We start from the raw sequence: 23,017 nt of genomic DNA on the forward strand, positions 1-23,017 counted from the left end.
CCGTCTGAAAGGCAAAACCAGCGAAAAGTTGGTTCGATGAGGTGGCCACTTGTGTGGTAGTGGTAGTAGAAATAGTGTTTTACAAGGGCACTCTTACCAATTTTTCGTTCCACGGTTTTCCTTACCATATTCGCTAGTTCCCAACGTTCTACGATGTAAAAGTGTGTACTTTGTAGTACATCCGGATAGTGTATGAGAGTGTGTGCAAGTTTCGCAAGCGAGTGAATAAAAGGACACACACGCACACCTGGTGCTCCACCCCACCCAGTAGTGAGAATATCCACGCTAGATGCCAAAGGTTGCTGTGATTCGTGTGATTGAAAAGTATGAAGTACCCTTTCGGTAGCAGCAGTCAAGCTGGTTGTGTGTTTTAAATCGATCGCGTAGGCCTTTCCGATCCGTTCTGTCCGTTCTGTCTGTTTATCCTGCTGTGCCACTAACCGCAGTCAGCCGCGAAACTGTTTACTCCGGTACGCACCGAGCAACGAACATCATGGCACGGCTTACGGAAGAGATGGTCATTGCTCGCTCGAAGCAGTCTGACCTGGCCGCAATCAAGAAGCTCAACTGTTGGTACGTATCATGCTCCTTAACGTATGATGTGTTTTGTTTACAATTCACAAATTATGCTTTTCGCCCTTCAGCTCGATAGAAAAAAAATAATCAAATTCGTATATCCAAACTGGATGACACGACAGAACGCCTCGAAAGACTTGGGGAGTCAATTTTGGGAATCAAAACTCCAAAAAAAAAGGCACTCTCCGCTACACTGGGAAACATCATGCTTGGTAGAACCCCTCTTCGGAACGGTACCGTTATGCATGATGATGATCCGCTCGGTAGGAAGCAAGAGGAACGAAACACGAACCCCACGGCAGCATTGGAACGGCCAAACAACACAAACACTGATAATCTCAATGGGAAGTTCATTAGACGGCGGGCGGACGAGATGTAGCGGTGGTTGTGGTTGCCATTCGCAACAGATGTGTTCGCGTTTCCGTTCGCGTCCGGTCCCTTTCCTGCCGTACGGTCTACCATGCCCAAGGCGCGCCCCTGTATGCGAGAGATACCGATCAAAGAATGCAACGGTTTTTTTTTCTCGGCCTTCTTTATCTTTCTCCGTTCTCACTTGTGATGAAGGGATGAAGTAGGAAGTCACAAGACGATCTTTAATGCGGGATATTTATTTGATCAAGCTGAAGAATTTAGATAGAAGCTCATGTTAAAGTTAGAGCGAGCTTAACTAGTTGGCGAGTTGGTCAAAAATGTATGCCTTTTTATGCGATGGGTCATCCTTCTTTCCTTAACGACCTAATGCCTTACACGACTTGTTGACCACGTTGCTGGGATAGTAAGTCCTCACTGCTGGGGAACGATCCCGGATCGGAAATGATCGTCAGTCCCGCCATGTGGAGACCGTTCGATGGGTGTGACCGTTATTAATCGATCGTAAAATCACGATCTGCCCAAGCTAGTGCCAAGCAAAAATGCCCTTTTCTACTTCAGCTTGATTCGTAGTTAAATTGCATCGAATGAAAACTTGTCCAGGCCCCACCATCAGTTCTCAGCTACAACTATAGCGCAGTGTTTCTCCTCAACCGGTTTTGTGTTCGGGAAGTTGCATTCCGCAACGATCACAGGCACTGGAAAATGTCTTAGAAACATGGCTGTAATTTCATAACCCGTGTCAGGGTTTCGGTTTCAGTTCGAAGTTTGAGTCATACGTTAATGTCGACTATAAATATAATTTATAAAAAAAAAATCACCTGTGTTGTGTGCACACATATCGTCTACGATACGATCAGACTTAATCCCATCAATCAAGATCAAGTTAAGCCTACACGCCCCCCGAAGAGAAGGACTAACCTTTTGCAACGGATATCCTCATTTGGAAGTAAATTAATGTGACGTTTTATGATCGGTGAATTAAAGCTGATCATATTTGTCTATTTGACAATAAGTTTGCTCGACGACAATTAACATCCATTTGTTGATTTATGTTATCGTGGAACAGAAGCAAATATTTGTTTCAATTTGTTCCTCGATACCGAGACAACCTGAAACACTTCACTCGAGTGTCTTCGCGGCGTTATCAGCAAAGCAGCTAAAAAGCTAAACGCTTATATCTAACAATTTCTACGTAAAGCGTAGCGCAATTTCTTATCAGCAAGTCATGATCATTGATAGCGTAAATCACTTCTAATCGCTTCCGTTTTTTATTCTTTCTCTCTCTCTCTCTCTCCAGGGGTAGTGAACTGAGCGACGTTTCCATCATTCGACGCATGCGTGGGGTAGAAGTGCTTGCTTTCAGGTAAGGAACCATCCCCAGGAAGTACAGGACTTGGACACAAAAATTCACCGAAGGAAAGGACATGGTTCAACTTCCCGTTTGTCAATCGTTAAAGATGGCCTCCAAACGAAGACGCGCCAAATTAGCCGAAAATGAGTCTCTGTTTGCTAATGCTGAACTCGTGAATAGGGAAAAGCTCAACATTAATGGATAAGCAGTAGAACCCATCACTGCCTCAATGTCACAGGCGAAAGAACGAGGTGCGGAACGTGATTGGTGAAACGCAAACCTAAACACGCTACACCACAATTCTCCAGCGCTCTGGTCCGTTGCGAGCGTGGGCCAAACTTTTGCGATAAAAGTCTCACTCCAAACGCGAAATCAAGTCACGCGAGAGGGTTCTTGAGCATATGCCTATGGTCTTCTCCTGCTTTTCAGGGGGGGGGGGGGGGGGGCTTCGAAAGAAGTTAAAGCTGTGATGAGTTGTGTGAGGAACTTGAACCCTCTCACAGTTTTGTGCGGCATAGTTTTTAAACGCTTCGTTGACTGCTTTGCTTGCTTCAGCCGCGAATCAAGTGGATGTGAATTAAATTAAGTCCAAAGAGTGTGTGTCACGGGAAGACGCGGCGCTGGTTCCCTGGCAGTACACGAAACAATTTTACACACGTTAGATGACGTGTTACTACTGACTGCGGTAGAGTGAAATCTCTTTCTTTCACCGTGGTCATGGAAGTTTGCTAGAACAATGGAGCATTTACCTTTTGAGCTGTGACAAGCTCTTACTGCTTGCATGACCACTCATCAGACTAAAGTGACTTGAGTCATCTACTTACTGCAATGCATTTAATTCCAACTCGAAACATCAGCGAACTAAAAGCTATTATTAGCACGTTTGTGCATATGTCCTCACTAGAGAGAGCCAGAGGACGGGAGTTTAAATTGCATATTCTTATTAGGTGAGAACTACTACTACTTAAGCTAAGTGGAGCTCGGTTCTCTACCATTCACCCTCCCCGGAGGCCAAGGTTTACGTAATTATCATTTTTCTCGCCAGAAACGCCAGAGTGACATCATCTCGTAGTGTATGTGCGTACTTAACAGAATTTCTGGCACGTGTCTTATTTCGCTTATTGCCCAAATACGCACATCAAGTAGAGTATTCGATACTTTATTTTAATTTAATGGACTCGTAATGCTGCCGCTATGGTGTGGATTTGAATGTGGACGTCATTCGCCCAAAACAACCTCGAATATCTACCAACGGTTGATCCAATACTACTCCCAGCTACAGCTCGTTTTGGACCTGGACATTACCAAACATGTTGTCCCTACGTGGGGGGGGGGGGGGGGAGGCTTTATTGAACGCCAGAGTACTACACCTTCGGAAACGGTGACACCTAAGCGCGCATTGTATATTTTTGCGTGGTCTGACCATTCCGTTTTGAGGGTTGTAGAGACTTCTACCCCTTTTGGCTGGGTTTGAAGTAGAAATATTCGTTTTTCCTACGATATGCAACCTTATTTTAAAAATACCTCATTCGATCGATTCGTGTTGGGTGTGGAATTTTGAGGACCTACTTTCGATGATGTCATCATATTGGTCGGGTGAGTTTGTGGGAAATTTATCCCAGAACTGAAGGCGACTTTTTACCTCGTTTGACATTATGATTACTCGGCCCCCTTCCGACGATGATGTCAGTGCATAAATGCTTTCATCCACACTTCCTGCACAAAGAAGTCCCCTGATGGTGGCATCACTTGGATGGGTTACGGCTATTGGCTAAAGGTTACCACTCTCTTGTGTCGTTACGCGCGAAAACCAGTGGAAGATGAAAAAAAGTGGTCGCTTAAATTGTTTCCGGCCGAGCCGAGCAAGCTTTCTATTTTACTCATTGTCAGTTTTTGCGCTCAGATGGTATCTATTTTTTTATTGTAATAACATAAAAACTTGCTTCCCATATGAAGAGTACAGAGTACAGGCGAACCTGGAACTAAACCCTGTCCAGTGAGCGACGAACGAGAGAAAATTAGAATATTTTCACTTTCACCTTTGTGCGGACCGGTTTTCTGTCCGGACAAACTGCGGACTGGGTTTGTCTTTCCAGTTAAAAAATGCTTGCTTCACACAACTCGCTTTTCAATTAAATGTTCTTTTTTGTTTTAGTTTTAACTGATTTAATCGCGCTGGAGACCACAAAAGGAACCTAAACAACGATAAGCAATGCTTGCGGGATTGGAATGTGTCGTCGCCCTCAATCGATTTTCATACATCCCAAAAATCGCTTCGATGGCAACTTCATTCTGATGGTGCTTCTTTCTTGCCCGGTGCGCTGGCAATGTAAAATCGTTTTGGCTTAATAATGCTTGCCGAAGTCGAAGGGTAAAATGGGTGACAGTAAAAGAGCGTGCTCCAAATGGCACGCCCTGATGGTGCCATCATTTATCATCGGCTTTTAGCCGGTAGGTCGATACATATAGGACGGCTTGTAGCCGGAAGGACGACCAACATATAACGACACATAGATGGATCTCCGGTGGGACCTTATTTATATTTTATCAATTAGTAAAAGCGAAACAAAAATCTACCGATAGTAAACTCGCATTAAAGCTGGACTTAAGTTTGAAACCCACGAGAAAAAAATAGCAAAAAAACGGAACATAGTTTCGCCTTGAAAATATGAAACTTCTGGGGCAAGTAATAACAACCTACATGCAAATTGAAAGCTAGCATTACGGTGCGCCACAAATCATTGCCAGAACAGAACGAAATAAAGCCCAAGGCCAAACGGCGAGCGGTCGCGGTAGCTTTTGAGGTTTATTTACTCTCGATTGGTACTGGTGGCATAAATCTGGCCACCGTGATGTTTTGTCAGGGAAAGCTGGTAGTAGCTCCCATGACGTAGCTGTCCACACGTAGGTGTAATTAAGGTTAGGCAACTAATCGAACAATGTTAGGGAGTGAGAGTAACAAAAAAAAAAGCGCCAAACGTCCTGTTTTGCCTATTCCTGCTTGTGTTTGCGTTTGAATAGAGCATGCTAGAAAGGCTTACACTCACTGCCTTTACGAAAAAAAAAAACACCTGCTAAAACGTATCGTTTCCTTTCGATCAAGCAAAAAACATAATGGGGGAGAAAAACCGGACCGAATCACATTCCATTTTCCCTTTTTTCATCGGACTGGTAGTGATGTCTCGTGCACACTGTAAAGGAAAGTATGTTTCCTACGCCCAAAAGCACATGCTAGGAACGTGGAACGAAAACAACCGCACATAGTCATAGTCATGCCCGGCTTGGTGGTCCAATTTCCTTCTGATGCTTAAGGTGCGAAAATACAACCGGGGAGAAATGCGGCAAAAGAAATGAAAAGCATCACTGTTTGTGGGCAAGGTTGCATCTGCACCGCATTCATCTTTGCAGCCATCGAGCGGTGCATCGTTTTGTTGTTTAAATGCGGCAAATGAGATGCATTAGCAGGACGGAAGATGGGAAATTCATCATCATTTTATCGTCGGTTTGTGTAGCTTGTTGTTTTAGAGTTTCTTGGTGCGTAGCGAGATGGAGAGAGAGAGAGAGAGTGCGGAACGTACAAGAACCTTCAGTGGACATTATACCTTGCTTGGGGGCTTTGGTGTGGCCCGACAGGCCGTCCCCGTATCAGGTGTAGCTGTGAAGCGTTACGGGTACGGTTCGCTTCAGGTGGATTCAGTTGCGATAAAAAATGAAAACCAACAATATTCAAACGGTTGGTGGATGGGTGGTGTGGTAGCCAAGCGCGAGGAAGCATTGATAATGATAATTGCTGACTATGAAATGAGGAATCGACTGGAGACGACTTACGCACGTACCTACGTGATTATATGAAGAAAACGAAACGTTCGTAAGCCATGAAGAAAGAACAGAGAGGAATAGTGAGAATCGTGTATGAGACATTGAGGAGGAAAGAAAATGAGGAAAGAAATGATAATTCTTTAAAGTTGTTAATTAATAGAGTTAAGACATAATTGATGGATTGAGTCGGAAAGTATACAAGCGATAAGGGTGTGTATATTTGATTAGCTAGTATTAATTATAAGCGTAAGACACTAATTATGGCTTTTTTGTTGATGCACAGTTACTCGCGGTTAGAATCATAATATTTATTATAAATTATTTTAATTTTCCATCATTAAAACACTATGTTATCTAATTCGTTAGTGACGAATTTCTAACACCGTTAAGTTTGAAAAACGTTTTCTGATTTGCATGATTTTTCACTCGATGGCGACATGTCCTAACGATCCACCAAACTGTTGGAAAAATCTCTTTTACATGATGTATTTTATGTAAGGGCAAAATATAAGAGCATTATAAATTGATTCTGAGCAGTTTTTTTCTGAAAGCGTCGAAGAATTTTATTATGAATTTTGTTTCCGGTAATCTTCTAATTCTTGAAGAATTATGACAACGCCGTGTAACCGACAGATTCCAGCCACCAAACAGTGTTGAATGACCAATAGAAATTGATAAGTTGAGCCGAGTCTCAGGTGTCTGGTAGCATTATCGTTGTGAAACGTTAATCCAGGAGTGGAAGGCTGCGTATCAGCGAAGAAAATTTCTTAGACAAGTTTCTATCGTTCCTATAAAAAGTTCGCCATCAATGTCTGCATTAAAGCTTTCCAGATGATAATCACTCTGAATCTGCTGCTGATGTTGCTAATTACAAATATATTTTCGGCTTTTGGCCGCAACAGATCACTACCTAAACTTAGGTGCGCCTAGTAAAAGTTTTTGAACGATTCGCTTAGAAGAGACTGTTCAAATACTGCTTAATTTTAAGTCAAGGGAAGCCAGCAATTGGCACCAATACCACACGAAATTTTAGTGCTGACAGAAAGTAAAAAAAAGAAGCTCATGGAGGACTTTATCCAATAATTATGAAGCCAAGTCGGAGAAGCAGCTGATTGGCAAAACTGAAAATGAGCATAGAACCTGTGAGGTTTGATTTTTTGAGCAATCAAAGCTAAAGCTTCATGGGAGTCCTACCAGAGTATCCTTGAAGTATATTTTTGAAGATTCATGGATTCATGAATTCATGGATTTTGTTACTGTCGCGAACAAAACAGGATGCAGGCATCCACCGTTGGTGGATCGATCAGGCGAAGGAACGACGAGGCTTTTTCCTGTTACGACCAGACTAGTTCCTATCCCGTATCTGCTGACAACGTATTGGGACGACGCGCTTCACCAATTTCGCTAAGTTTAATCTTTTATCCTGGGCTAGTCGGGTTAAGTTTTTAACCGAAGATTAATCAGCGACAATTCTCCCTAATACTTCCGACGGAGCGAGGGAGCACTACTGGACTGCGAGTCCGACATCCGTAGGGAAGACAAAAAGTGAAACTTCTCCCGAATCTGAAAGAGTTCCTCGCAAAGATTTACAGATGTAGGTTTCGAGAAATAATAAACCCGCAAAATTGTTTGTAGGCCTTTGATTATTGCCTTGAAAAGTTCGTCTAGTTTAAGATAATAACTCTGTATTATATTAAAGATTTTCTCTGAAGATTCCCTTTAGTATTGTTCGGTGTATGAAGGCGTTAAACTTATTTATGGTATGATATTATTGTTACGTTTATCTTTATCCCGTTTCACCATATAAAAGAGCTTTTTATTTAACTTCCCGTCGGCACCCCAGCAGCAACCCACAAGTGTGTGCAATTATCTTGCATACATATCCACCCATGAATAAATGAATAGCAAAAGAAGGTTCCATTGAAATACGGACCAAGATATTAACATCATCGCCTGTACCCAACCAAGGCAACGCACGCTTCCTATGCTGCGGCTTCCATTGCCAGGCCACAGTATGTCGTGCCTTTTTACTGCTATTTAGTTGTCGGGGTGCTGGTCGTCTTCCTAAGCATTTTATTGCCAACCCTAGGCCCGGACCGTCTTGTGCAAACGAAGCAAGTGAAAGTGTCAGTAGATCGGTGAGACCTTACTAGTCGTGGTTGGCAATTGCTTAGCTTAAAGGAAAAGCCACTGTACCCAACCATTGCTCGCTATTGCTTTGAAGCATTTGAAGTTTTATTTTACCTGTGGTTTCTTCGGTGGCTTTTTTGCCGTTCCGATCGACAACAGAAACCGACCGCAATGTTAGGTTTGCTTCAAAACTTCACAACAACATTGCGCCGTGCAGCTCTGAGTCAAACAGGGCTAACATCTCGTCACCTTTTATTTTTTGCCCGATAGGTACAATCTGTACGCACCCACGCAAATAAGCAAATATGCTCCATTGGCTTGAGCGTGTGGGGCTGCAGAGGTAGAAAGAGACGAGGGTGGATTATTCGATAGATTCCGGTTCCAGGAGGTAACCTTGATTTTGAAACGACGAAAGACTCAAACCCGCCCAGCAAACTTCCAACATCCTTTCCTTTTTTGGTCGATTCAAGAGACAGGGTCCGGCATGGTACCGGGGCCAGGTTGAGTTCCAGGTTTGGTTGTGATGTGTAGAACAGGTTTTTTTTTCCGCAGGCAAGCTTTGATGTAGAATTTTGACGTGGGTAAGATTTTTGTTGGGACTTAAAATTCATTACAGAGTAGCTGGTAAAATAAATCTTTTCCTTTTTTGGTTTGGTTTAAAAATTAAATTGAAGACATAACATTACAACAAAAAATGTCTAAATTTGGAAATAAAAATTAAATAAGTGGAAGAACAATAGCGCTTTTTGCTGGTAGGTAATAAAACATAATGTGACCGTAAAACTGAGCATAAGCTCTCATAGCTCACAGGAGGAAGTTAAAGTCGGCACAGCATGAAGTAATTGAATAACGAAACCAAGACGAGACACAAGCATAAAATTGTGAAGCTTTTCCAGTACTCCGGTATGAAGTAACAAGTATACAAAGTCCCACCTCGGACGAGCCCCGACCGGGTGTCGATTGCATTAGATCCATTATGCATGGTTGAAATTCGTTTCAGGTTTTTTCAACCGGCAGCAAGAAAACACTTTAGCACGGTGTCGCTTCTTGTGTGGGGCTGCATAGATCGATCGTAATTCAATTTGTTTCACCAAACATTTGACACCGTCCGTTCTTGTGTGTGTTGTTTTCTCTGTCTAGACCGCCGATATATGTGCAGTCTAGCATTATGCCACCGAAAACGTGCGTGAGACGTTTTAATTTTGGTGGAAGGAGCCTGACGCACACGAAACCTAACGATATCGCGAGACAGTTAACAAGCAATTTACAGTTCATTATGAAAACGGAAACGGTTTTGGTGGAAGGATGGCTCTTTTTTTCTGTCGTGAATGAAACATACCAGACTGACCCCATTCATTGTTAGCTTCCTATCCGCGCATCAATCAATCAACCATTTAAACACCTTCCGTCGATCATCAGCATCAGCAAACAACATCATAAACAATCGTCGTGGAATTTTCGTTTCATTTTCCGGCGATCCCCGCACGCGATCGTACACTGTTGCTTGTCTGTCGGTGGGTTTTGTTTTGTTTTTGCATACCGATGTCTCTCCCCACCTTGGTGGTTCCCCCTTCGATCGTCCCGAGTCGTGATCGCGAATTTATTTTTTTATTGCGCCGCAAACAGACCTGATCGGAAAACGGGAGGAAGCAGTAGGTGGCGTTGTTCGGCGTTGCCACAATTAGTAATCCAAGTCATCGATGCCGATCCTCCTTGTCGTAAAGTTTTTATTTTTTGTTGTAGCCGGCAAGTGGCCTTGGATGCAAATAAGTGGCCTACCGCTGTTTGATTCCCTCCCATTCTTGGGTGCCTTCAAAAGAGGCACATGTGTGGGGGTACATGTAAAATGAATTTAGCGCACGTAGGAGTATGTTCGTTTACGCACGTGAGAAGGGTTTTACTTAGACGCTATCGGAAGCGGATGCATTATGAATGTGGAAGACTTTAAGGGGTTCTTCTTTTTTTTTTCCTCTGCCACACGATAGTCTATCAGTAGTTGGTGTTATTGTAGTGCAAAGGATATGCCTTGGATGTTTTATCAATCAAACAGTATTTGTCGGTCTTGACGTGATAGACGTCTAACGAATCATGGTTGAAATTATCCATACTGAAGTAGCTCGTCTTACCTGTCCGAGGCACAGTCCAGTTGTACGGAAATATGTATACTACACATTAATAGAAGAATTTGCTGGTAATTTTAATTGATCCAAACTAAGATGTTTGATATTAAGCGTCAGTAGGCTCGATCATTTCATGTCTTTGTTTCCTTGTCATCCCAGTAAGTTACAGTCCGGAATGCCCTTCCGTACACTGATGGGTTATTTAATCCTAAGCTGTTGAAAATGACAAATCACGGCAAAATGTGGAAGAGGCTTCATTTTCAACCAATTTTTGTGTTGTGAAGTCGAAAAAGCAAGTATTATTCAAAAATTCATTCCGAAAAAAATCTTCTGCGTAACTTTAGGACCTGCTAAGACATAGCAGACCACAAGAGCCTTTTTATCGAAAGAAACAGAAACAATTCAAGTGTACAGAGTTTCGATCCGTGTAATAGAACTTTTGGGCTGTCCTGTGACGAGCCGACAGTGGTCTTCACATGGCATGACCGGCGTTTACTTCCCATCCGAAGTGAAGATTGGCTATCCAGCTACGCGATATCAACAAGTCTGGACAGCCATTAGATGGCCGGCGTGGCCTATAAGGTCGTTAAGCTAAGCAAAAACGAATCTTTTGAGCCATTCAGCAGAATTATTCGAGGGAATAGCGGAATATTGTAAGCTTCTTGAGGAACTTTGCAAACATACAGTGGAATCTAGCATTTATCTTCTTTTTATTTTACTCTAATATGACGGCTCATAGCCGTATGGACAACTCCACAAAATTCACTAGACATTTCCTCCTCGGATTGTGTCTTATTCCGAGCATTCTCGGTTAGAATCTTGCATTTAGTGCATTTTTCTCTGCCCACCGTTTGGTCCTTCCCTTTTAATCTGGAAAAATAAAAATAAATGTCGTCTTACAGTTTGTTAACATCATCCCGCCCTGTTATCTACATTTGAACGGGTTTAACGCACAATTTAGTTGGAAAATTTATTTTAATCATTGTTTTGTGTAACCAGCTATGTTACAAAGTTCCAATTAGTGCAATTTGCCATTATAATATTACAATATTCCATAAAGGGCTTGTAAAATTTAATTATCTATTCGAAACGTTTCCCTAAGCGATTGTATCATTACCATTGCATGGATCGAAACCCTGAAATGTTTGGTACAATAATTTGAACAATGTTATAATTCCTTTGTTCTGGGTCCTCTATCAAGGTTCAAGGAGTGTACTATTACAACCCATTAAATTAAAATCCAATCATCTTCTAAAAATATCCCAACCCAACTTCACGCATTTTAGCTGTTTTGTGAGGTTTTCGCAAGTAGTATTCAACCCCATTTCGAATCCTTTTCTCAAACCATGCCTAGTTTGTAACGGTTTCATCGAAAGGACATTAATAAATAGGCAATAGATTAGAGCGAATTAATGAGCATGACTATTAGGAACGATTTTCATATCCATCATCGCGCGTACATCGTGCGTGAAAAGATGATGAGTTACGCAAACGAAAATCCGTACGACGGCACAAGCCGGCTTGTCATTGCGGCGTTCCCAGGCGTATTCATCAATCAGTGTTGTGTAGGAACGCGTCACACAGGACCTGGCTGCTCAAGCCATTTGCAAGAATCGTTTACAGCGAAAATTCCCATGTTCTGGTGTGTGATTTTGCGTCCTCTGCTGATGGAGTTCGATCGTGAGCCTGAAAGAAACAGTTACAGAGGAATCGAGGACTACGCGAGGATACCTCGAACACCGGACAGGAAAATATTGATTCAACTAATGAATTATGAATATCAACATTAAGAATACTTACCGTCCTGTTATCGATTTTGGGACACTGGGCAGGGCATCAAGGCATCAGTTCTTGAATGAAACGAGGAACCGCACACAGGCAAACACCGAACGCAAACATAATTATTTTCCGTTAAAGCTTCACCCCACCCGGTAGTTGAGGGGGAACTATGTCAGAACTGTGTCACTCCAGGTTGGAAAAAAGGTACAGCAACAATTACTGCCACCATTCTTCTTCAATCGTTGTTGTTTGGCTCAGGGAAAAGAAGGAAAAATACCGCTTTTTTTCTTTAGAGTGCGAGTGCGAGGTGAAAAATTGCGTGCCCCACGTGTCACTGACCTTTTTGTTGTTGCAGGTATTGCTAAAAAGTGGCGGAGTCGCTATCGGTCGCGTTTCGACCACGTGCGAACGGGCGGACGGGAGGCCCACTTTTTATTATTTGGTTAACCCTGAGCTGGAAACTAGTTCGACCGGGGTACGGCCGGTAACACACACACACACACACACAGCGCACACCACCTGATTTAGTGGGTGTTTACGTTTCAAATAATGCAAACATACAATTACAACTGTTTTGAAGTGTAAGCTTGGCCGAAGTGCGGCCTCCGAAGGTCACTTAAATTATGAAGCCCGCTCGAAATGGGTTCGTGGTTGCGGGCTAGGAAAAGTTGACCGGAATTGGAAGCTTCCAAAAGTAAGTACGAACAGAAGGAAGGTTTGTTTTATTTTTGTGGACGGCTTTGGCCCGAGAGAGAGAGCTCTTTGAAGTGGCTTTAGCCGCTCAGGGTCGTTGGCAGTCCGAGGATGTGGGCTAATCGGATGCAGAACAGTTGGGTGGTGTTGTTAACAGCTGATATGTAAATTCTGTAACCCTTTTTCCGTTGGGTACTCTGCTCGGAACCAGTGGTGTACTGGACTTTGGTGCATGAGTCCGCTAAGGTGGGTGGGTTGGTGTTGGGGTAGACAAATGAAGCTTCCGCTCGGATGCATAGAGGCGTGTTTTTGTGTGTTGGATTCGAGTAGTGTTTTGATGCAGATGAGATTATTTTGTTTTTATGGTATTTGGTCATTTGGGCAGATTAACTGTTTCCATCTGTTTGTAGGATTTCGTATTTGGAGGTTGGCGGTTGGCAGCAACTTCCAGATATTTATATGGAAATGACTACAGATATTTTATGGCAGGATTTCCGGATGGTAAGTGAAATTCCTATATGAATTCGCGATCGGACGGAACTGGGACAGGTTAAGGAGGATCTATCAGGATCTCCGCAAAACTTTTCTTTATATAGTTCGCGCATCGAGCAGATGACTACATCACATCGTCGCCTTCGTGATACTTTTTACTGCAGGTAGGACCTTTTGGGAGGCTTTTGGTAATAGAAACCTCCCAGATCCCTACCAGCTTTGAAGAAAAGAAGGTGGCTGTGACATCCTTTTCTCTGGTTAGGATCCACATTTTCTGTTGAGTCTTGCTTAGGTTGCCTCAAATGATCGGGCAACCAGATCTACGGTTGTCAGGAGCGGATGATAGGAGCAAACTAAATAGATGCTTGGAGTCCCGAACCGTCATGGGGGCCCAACATCGTCGGATCTCCTTAAAAGAATCTGTTCGGCCATAATGAGATGATCTCTTAGAAAGTGGGAAAGGATATTTTCTATCGATGGCAGAGACGTACGATCGCACAAAGTTCTTTCAGAATATTGTCAATCAATATACATCTAACACTGACCGTTAGACTGATCACTTGGTGACGATATAATCGCAGGAAAGATCGAAATATTTTGTCCTTTTTTTAAGTATATGTCATAACACTTCTGAGCCGATCATATTATGCAAAGATCAGCATTGAAGCTTTCTAATTCAGGAAAACATCTTTAAAGAGCAGTAAGTCTTCTACTCTTGACTTTCTTCACCCTCATGAAATTGAGCTAGAAAAAACTTTATCTGCAACTCTGCTGCTTTGCCATCAAACCATAAAGCCAGTTTCCCCGATACTAACCTACAATACGTTGAAGCACATATTGAGAGCAACAGTAGCAGCAACATAAAAGCAAGTATAAATTTACTTCTTCACTTCCCGACCAATATTGTTTTCAAATGTATGCCATGCATAATTTATTCCCTCCGCTGCTGAAGAGGCAGACCAATAAAAGCGCTCCAACAAAACGTCTGCTGTGAAGCGCTCGGCTAAACATACACACCCGCTCATCACCCATCGCCCACACAGTCGGGTGGGTTTTGCATGAGAGACCACAACCGGCTGCATCCGCAACTCTTGGACAGGAATGCCGGAACGGATGACTCCGATGGCTACACTCGACTCGGTGGTCGGAAAATTGCTCTCTCCGGAAATCAACAGTATTGACGTGCCTGCTGTTTGTAATGGAGCAGTGCAATTGCAACTGCAGTCTGCAATTCAGCGTGTCCAAAAAAGGCATAAAGTCACGATTGGTGACAGTCGGCCCATCCCAACCCTCGCGAAGCCCACGAAGAACGTTATGGTAAATTTTTAATCTACCACAGATAATGAAGCTCTAGCTCCAATTATCCTGCTCTCTGGGTGGGTTGCGGGATGTGCTATAAATTTTCTCCACCAAAGTCTCAACCAACCGCCACTAAAAAGCTGGGCAAGAAGAATAGTATGTTTTGCCTTTTCGGGAATGCTGCCAACCGTTTGTCATCGCCCGATACTTTCCATTTACGGGTATCCTTTCCCCCGGGGTTGGGCCCCATTTTGCGAAACATAATCAATGTTTTTTTTATATGAGAAACATAGCAAAGAGCACCAAGAGGTGAAGCTGCATAATGGCCATTTGTTGCAACTCATTATGAATAAATGGGGAAAAATGGTATGTTGAAAAATTTATTTCTTGCATCTTAGTGTTGCGTGCAGTGAGTTTTGCAGTTTAAAGTACTGAGTGTCGTTCACCCTAGGCACGAGTAAGCTCAGGTACTAATCGACGATTACACAAGCGATTCGTAATAGATCGGTACAGCAATTGGATCGGTACCTTCTCCATTGACGTAGTTTTTATGGGAATTTGTAATGAAATTCATCGATCAATCAATCGGTTATAAAGAGTTGATGTTCCTGGGCGTTAGCTGGAAGTCGGAATTCAATAGGAGGAAGGCCAGCAGTAAGCGAAATAAGAGATTTTTATATTGAACGGTGAGTGAAATAATTCAAGACCATGTAACGATTGTCGATCACTTTCACTAGCTCGGCACACGTGTGAAATTGATAGGAGATTGTTCGGTAATTGTGCCAATAAAGTGGAAGGTTTAAAGGGATCCATCAAAATGATCCGGGAAAAGATATCTTCATTTACATCTGCTGATAGAAAAACGCCAAACATAAACCGCTTTGGCATGTCATACGCGTCAATGCAATCCGATTACTTATGCACTAGGCTTAATAAAGCGAAATTGAAAAGCAATGTCACACTGCGACTGTCTAACTGCTCGATTCATATTTCCGTAACCAATCAACTTAGTCCGGAAACGTCAAAGTTTGCTGGCCGCCATTTGTTAATTAAATCAATCCTTTAAATGCTAATCGTACGAAAGCCCGAAGAAAGTTGGCCGAAATCAAGTTCCAGGCCTGGAACTGTAAGGTATGCCAGACCGCAGCACGAGTGGCCAACATTTCCGGGGTGGTTGTAAATCGGCGTATCGTCACCTCACCACGTCGTTGGCGTATGTCGTCGGGAGTCCAAAACCAATTATGCTTCACCACAACAAGAGCGAGAGCGAGGTTGGGTTCGATCGGGGCCTTGGGTTTTGCCTTTCGTAGTGTGTTCGTAGCTCAATGTGCAGAAGGAAGTCGTCGACGACTGTATGTTGTGCAACAGTTTTATACGGTTCATTGACCCCCTGGGGCTCGGGCAAGAAGAAGTACGTTAAAGTTGAAAGTTTCTGAGGGTGCTCAAGAATGTAGACTAACTTTCCAAAAAACCAACCACCATTTGGTTGGTCGGTCGGTCGGGTTTTGTAAAGCGGTTGAACTTACTTCGCTCAACACCGACGGCGGTGGGGTTTGGGTTCAGAAAATTATAGTTCATGCTTCACCACGAGATATCAGATTGCATCGGAAACGATCGCGGTGAGCTTTTGTGCTTCGTACGGATAGTTATTATATCATATTTCTTTTTTAAACCAACCAAGGGCCCTTAGAGTGGTCGAGTAAAAGCCAAGAGATCAACGCAGTAGCTTATTACAGTACAACAGTACTCTAAAACGCCGCTACCAGTGTGTAGTGCACGATCGTTTGCAGTAGTGCAAAGGTGGAGATGAAAAGCTTTCGCCTTATAAATCATAACTACTTCCATTTATGATCCTTTCGCTTCTTCCTATCTCGATTTTAGTTCGATTTTTTTGTATGCAGTTAGTTGAAACTTTTAAAAGTGGAATTAGCCGTTCAAAGTGCGATCAAGAGCAAATGGGTGTGATCATATAGTGAAGATCAGGAGATACAAAGACTTCAAAAATTCTGTTACTAAATAGCACACCAGGAACTGCAGTCCTTACAGGCTATAAATTGAACAATTTTCTCTAACTTTGCTTAACAGAAAACCCAAACCAGACTTTACCTTTCCAAGACACTTGACTTGATAAATGCGGTCCACGGAGATAGTTTCACTTTCTCCTCGTTTATCGGTTGTGTCTTCCTGGCTCCTAAAGCCTAATGATGATCAATCACCTGGAGGAAAACTACTCTATCGATCGAACTGATCCCAAACGATACACCCAGGCGTTTGATGGGGGACACTGCGAAAGAGAGTGGTCTTTACCCTATCTAAAGATGGAGTTCCTACTTCCTTTCAACACCAGCACCATGATTAGCACATTCAGACTGGGACGTAAGAGTTCGCGTGGCAAGCGAACATTATTTTTTGAGCTCTTTCCTTTAACGACGCGCGAAGCCCTCGTTCGTTTCCTCCCGTGGGATGGAAACTTGGTTGATCTCTGTTTTCTTCCACAAAGATAGTTAATGATTTTCTCCAAAGTTGGCTGTATGTTTGTGTGTGTGGTGTTTCAGTAGAGGAACAAACATTAATTGGGTGCCAAAAGGGAAAAGGGCGTTGAGTCTCTCTAATCACTGGCAAAGCGTTGATTTCCAACAATTTGCCAGATACCAACCAGAACTCATTAACGGTAGTTGAATCTTTCTCATCTCGTTGGTTTTCTCCGCAAACACTCACACAATCAGTGGCGGTTTGTTTCTTTTCAAGTTAATGGAAAATACCTACTTTAAGTGACAACGCAGAACTGCAAAATTGTCACGCTGAGAAATGCTTAATAAAAGTAATTTGTAGTAATAATGTTTCCTATTTCTCATGTGATAAAATTGCGATAAATAGTCAACTTTTCCTATTACTTAGTCGGCTTTATTTTGAATCTTAGATCGGAAACAGCATTTAAGATCTTGATCTTGATCTTGAATCTAATACTTCCTGTGAGCTAAATTGTTATTCAATTTAAATATTTCCCATGAAGTTTGTTGTTGTTGAATAGATACAATAAAAAAATAAATATCGCGAACGATTTTCGTAGCGGCCATTTTTTAAGAATTGACCACGAACGTTAAATTTAAACTATTCCACTTCCAGAACAAAACCCAGCAATGAAACGATCTTGGTTTTCATTCTATTCGTCCAAGTTGAACTTGAGCTAATGATTTTTTCCCAATCCTTTCCCCATGATGAAGGAATGATGATGATGCCATGGCAAAACCTTGTCTTCATCAACACGCTTTGTCTGCTCGGCAAACTCGGAACGATTGCGGTACGAGCAGCTTGTTGCTGCGTTTGATCATGAATTATGCAGAGAAAGACGGTTGGATTTACCAGTAACGTGCCTTGATGTTCTGTTGCGGTCTATTGCGGGGCGATGTACAGACAAAGATCTTCCGGATGTTGCAGTGGCGATGGCGGCAGTGTCGCTTCACAACAAAGGCAGCAGCAGGCCACCGTTGTTACGCGATCGACCGCGATTCTATTAACCACGCTCGTTCGCATGCTTTTTTGGAAGTTTTTCGCGTCGTTTTGAGGCCACATTACACGTGTAAACTAGGCTCTTTGGAAGCAGTCTTTTACTTTAATATGTAGCGTGACGTTAATTGTTTTCCTGTCATTTTCTTTTTTTTCCGTGGGGTCTTATTTCAGCGTTAATCGAATCAGTACACTGGCGGATTTCGAAAACTGTATAAATCTACAGGAGTTGTACCTCAGGAAGAACAATCTAACCGACATCGATGAGCTGGTTTATCTGCAGGTATTACGCTAAACAGAACTTTTCAAAAACTTTCTCCAAATAATCGTATTTCTCGTCTCGTTTTGCCACGCCGTAGAATCTTCCCAAACTGAAATATCTGTGGCTAGAGGAGAACCCGCTGGTGGATAATGCCGGACCAAGCTATCGACAGATAGTGTTACGCGCTTTGCCAAACCTTAAGAAGCTGGATAATGTCGATGTGACGCCGGAGGAGGTAGCCGAAGCGATGCGGGCGCCGGTCGCTCAACCGCAACGGCACGAGGTGTACGAAAATCCTTCACCGCCACCACCCCAACAGCAGCAGCAGACACCGCCGGTGTCCCAACAGCAACCGTATCGTCAGCAGAGTCCTGTCATAGAGGTTGGTGTTGACCATTTGCGAAACATTCACACAGCAAACCATTTCTCGATGTAGACAAAAATCGATCGTAGCATGAGTTTTCGCATGAGAGTTCCTTCCCATTCCCGCATAATAACGTAACGACTAAAATTGTGTCTTTCTCTTGTGTATCTGTTTCTGTTGTTTCTTTCATGCCACTAACCATCACCAAAAAACCCGAACTCTCGATCATATGATGTTTGTGCGTGTCTTCGTCTCGTCTTTGCGTCTCGCAAAACTAACCAAAACGTTGTGTGTTGTGCTAATCCAATCACCTCATCATCACCACCATCACCAGCAGCAGATGAGTCCAGAAAATACGGAATCCGAGTGCATCAGTGATCCGGCAGATCGGGCCTCGATCCCATCCTCACCGTTGCAGGTAATAAAATGCGGTGCACCCGTACAGTGTAACGAGTGGCTTGCCCAAAAAACAAAAAAGCCGGGCGGATCCTTACCAATCACGAATGCATCCTGTTCTTTACCGTTCAAATGTCCGGCTTTTGACTGTTTGACTGTTTTGCTCCTCGCCTTCGGCACTGTACAGCACAACCATCTAGCAGCTCGTTTTCCTCGTGCACACTCGAATGCAAACAGCCCGGAATGGTCAGGCTTCGTTTATGTAGGGCAGTAAATTGCTGCCAGTTTATGTTGTGTCCGGTGCGCTACGGTTGTAGTGTGTTTTTATGTTTTCCTCCTGTTTTTAGTCCTGTTTCGAAGGAACCGCTCCACTATCGTGCACCACGTTTGAAGCTTGTTACTTTAGCATCCAACAACTTCATCTATTCGGTAGTGCTCTTTCGAATTTTAATGCTTCCTCGGGTGTACTGCCTCCTGTTGCATGCTTGTGCTTTTTTCATCATTCGCTTTATGTGTTTCTTCACTCCATTTTCTATGTTTTATGTTTCACTCAAACATAACTTCATTGCACGTTTTACTACACCGTTTCACATTATTTCTAGCAGATGAGTTTAGTTTTTTTCGATTTTCATTATCTTCTCTTAATGTCGACATGTCGGTTTTGTCTTTGTATTCTTTTTTTTACGTTCGAAATGCTCCGTTCTTTTTACAGCGAAGCCCTCCGAACAGGGACTGCTATTCACCACCATCGACACAGGCACAGCACTCGCATGCCTCTTCGCACTACAGCACGAACAATCACCGCGGTTCCTACCAGCAGTACGATGTAAGGAGTAATGCTTGATTTTTATTTTGTCTTGCTTTCGATTAGACCAGCCGGTAAATCCTTATAAGTTAGGTTGTGCTAGAGCTTGATCCGCTTTTTTTTCCTGATCCCGATTCGAATCGATCCTAAATAACGCCCAGGACAGACACGTCCGAATGTACTAATGTAATCTATTTCTTCATGTCCATTGCGCGGTACACTACTTGCTAATCGACAAACTACAACTGCACTACTACAACATCCAACGCCGACCATCCATGCTTGACACAACCACCCATCAACCGAATAATCTCACAACAATGCATCCGCGTCGGCGCGATCTCTCACTCATCATCTCTTGCACATGCAACACCACCATATAACAGAGATCACCAGGCTCGGACCAGGACAGCCCGATGTCGGGTTACCGGGAACGGGTACCAATTGCACCTAGTATGTCAACGCACTCGATGAAGGTGAGAGTCCCCTGAGTCTAGCAAATCGGTGATGCAACAGGAAGAACTCGTCGGAAACCGGAAATCGGATGCGGTCCAGTACACACCATGTACACAGCACATGTTGCACATGTAATTAGTTTCATTACGCGTTAGAGAACAACCTGACGAACGCCAGGAATATTGAAGAAAGGAAGGCCGGGGGGGGGGGGGGGAATTGGGGAGAACAAATGTTCATTTTGCCCCCGTTAATTACACCCCGGAAAGGGTAAACTTCCACCGTATCGGATGAGCGGATCGTAGAGGAGAAAGTTTCTGGGAGTGATAAATGAAAACATTATGTTAACGTTTTGTTTCCGAACAGCAAACAGCGCACCGATCGAGGTGCATCGATTGGAAAAGCGCCTTTTCGTGTTGGGGGTTTTGTGTTTTTTACTCCATATCTTCCCCGCATGAAACTACGACAAAATGTCGTAAAGTTGAAAACGCACTATCTCTATTACTCGCTTGTTAACGATTTTATAGTAAATTAATTAATTGGTAATGCGTACGAACGATCGCTTTTGTGGTGTGATGTAATGAAGTGTTGCGGGTGGTCGACAACACTCAGCTCTCTGGTTTTAAGAGATAGTTATAAAATAATTAAATTTATAATGCTTTCTCAACCGTGGTAAATGGAACAAATGATAGGTTCCTGGGAGAGCGTTGCGTGGTTGTTCCTATTTCTTATCCCTAGAACGCTAAAACCACCAGGCTCTCGGTTTTTTGACCGATTTTTTATGATCGAATAGCACTGTTGGATGATCGAAAAATCGAATCCCCAAATGACATTGCTATCTTTGTACGGAAAGGAGTTGTTTTTAGTCGGTTCTCTTAGAACGAGTGTCTCACGATATCCATCTTCTTCGATGAAGGGTAGTAATTCAGACAATTCGAAAAATTATTGCCAAAGTTGATGGCACAAAAATAGACTATATACACCTGACCTAGTCTAGATCTAGCTAGAAAGCACTTCAGGTGGCAGTTTCTTATCGTGTCGTATAATCTTTAAACATGTTTTCTCAACATATACAATAAAAAAAGAAATTCTTCCTTCAACAGGAATACTACCAGTCGGATTATCAGCGCCAGAATCCACCTGCCCACTACCGCCACAGCCAGATGGATCTAACCGAATGGGACGAATCGTCACCGGCCGGACATCATCAGAACAATAACAACAATGGTGGACAGCATTCGTCCAACAGTCACCATCAGCAGCAGCAACAGCACCATGGTCAATCAAACTATCAACAGAATCGACGAAGCATCGCGGGCAGTACTGTGAACGAACGGGAACTGTACCAGTATCGGAATGGCAATGGGAAGGGTCCTGAAGCGCGCGACGAATGGGAGGATGTCGATCGGCGAAGGAATGAAAATAGGTAGATTGTTGGAGTAGTTAAAAATGTTTCCTTTGTCCTGGTAGTAATGACCAATTTGTATCCTTTTTCCCCCCGCAGGAGATCCGACTCTCGGTTCAACGATAGTGCAAGCGTCATCTCCAATGCACTGCTGAACCATTTTGCCGGTGTTCATCGGAGGCCTGTCAGTAGAGTACGTCGACGCGAATATTTGCTTTGGCAGGGTAGAAAAATAATGTTTGTTCCTTTCCTTGTTTCAGAACTCGAATCTACTTTCGGCCACCCTCTGTCTGGTGAAGGAACTCGACTATCCAAGCCTCGAAGTAGTGGAGCATGCGGTACGATGTCGTATCGATGAGTTGGCCGAGTAAGGCGGCACGATCCCGTGCATCCTCCTGTGTCCTGTGTGTGCTTCATTTCATTTATGTGTATCGAATACCGCCAGATGAGGGACTAATGTGGTCGCTAACCGGTTTTGACGTTAATCCTTTTTTCCGTTCTCCTAACCATGTTGTCGACGGAACCTTACTCGAAGCAGAAGAGATTGAATCACTTGGTTGTTTTATGTCGTACAGGATATAATCAGAATTCATTCCATTCACATAAGAAGTATGTATGTGTGTGTGCGTGAAGTCTTCCCGAACAAAACGAAAAGAAAACAGGAAGCAAATGCTACACAGAACTGACGAAAGAAGCGATTGGGTGTACCGATTAGGGTAAAAAACCAATTAGAACAACATTCGCAACAAATGTTTAATCCCTTTTGTACCACTCGCTGCTAATTCTTACTGTGTGGTATATTTCAACTCTTTTTCGTCCCCTTTGCTCCCGTTTCTAATGTCAACAAAGTTCTCAAAGCAATAAAATGAACGTAAAGTGGTGATCTAAACGATACTGAGATCGATACACTGATCCTTTCGATAATCGTAACGACACGTGTGCATAGGGTCGCCATTTTCTTTTCTGTCCGTCAAACTCTGTAACCTTAACCAATTCAACGAGATGGATAAAATGCAGATACACAATAACTTAAACTAATAATGTTTGTGATGTATGGGTAGGGAAGTAAAAGAAGAAAAGAAACATACACACACACAGACATAGGAAAGGACGTTTTTTCTTTCGATTTTGTCTGTTAATACTAAGAGCCCGTTTTGTGCGTCCGATTGGAATGTGTGTTCTTTTGTAACGTGC

General features: G+C 43.1%; 1 protein-coding gene across 5 annotated transcripts; it reads left to right on the forward strand.

Moving 5' to 3' along the window:
- Positions 1-406: 406 nt before the first annotated feature.
- LOC126562328 (cilia- and flagella-associated protein 410) lies at positions 407-22,194 on the forward strand. Of its 5 annotated transcripts, none has more exons than XM_050218792.1 (9): positions 407-573; positions 2,246-2,311; positions 18,313-18,421; positions 18,498-18,782; positions 19,102-19,182; positions 20,352-20,441; positions 21,522-21,844; positions 21,923-22,016; positions 22,084-22,194. In XM_050218792.1, exons 1-9 carry the CDS (start codon positions 494-496, stop codon positions 22,192-22,194), a joined length of 1,239 nt encoding a protein of 412 aa, XP_050074749.1. In that variant the 5' UTR covers positions 407-493. The 5 variants fall into 5 exon arrangements, with proteins under 5 accessions (XP_050074749.1, XP_050074748.1, XP_050074750.1 ...); XM_050218791.1 differs by lacking the exon at positions 19,102-19,182 and adding an exon at positions 19,873-19,986; XM_050218793.1 differs by lacking the exons at positions 19,102-19,182; positions 20,352-20,441 and adding an exon at positions 19,873-19,986.
- The last annotated feature ends 823 nt before the right edge of the window (positions 22,195-23,017 follow it).

The sequence above is a fragment of the Anopheles maculipalpis genome, chromosome 3RL (assembly GCF_943734695.1).
Source record: "Anopheles maculipalpis chromosome 3RL, idAnoMacuDA_375_x, whole genome shotgun sequence".
NCBI lineage: Eukaryota > Metazoa > Arthropoda > Insecta > Diptera > Culicidae > Anopheles > Anopheles maculipalpis.

Coding starts and splice junctions, on each gene's coding strand:
- LOC126562328 (XM_050218791.1), top strand. CDS start 494: ATGGCACGGCTTACGGAAGAGATGGTCATTGCTCGCTCGAAGCAGTCT. Junction 574..2,245: donor ATCAAGAAGCTCAACTGTTG/GTACGTATCATG, acceptor CTCTCTCTCCAG/GGGTAGTGAACTGAGCGACG. Junction 2,312..18,312: donor GTAGAAGTGCTTGCTTTCAG/GTAAGGAACCAT, acceptor GTCTTATTTCAG/CGTTAATCGAATCAGTACAC.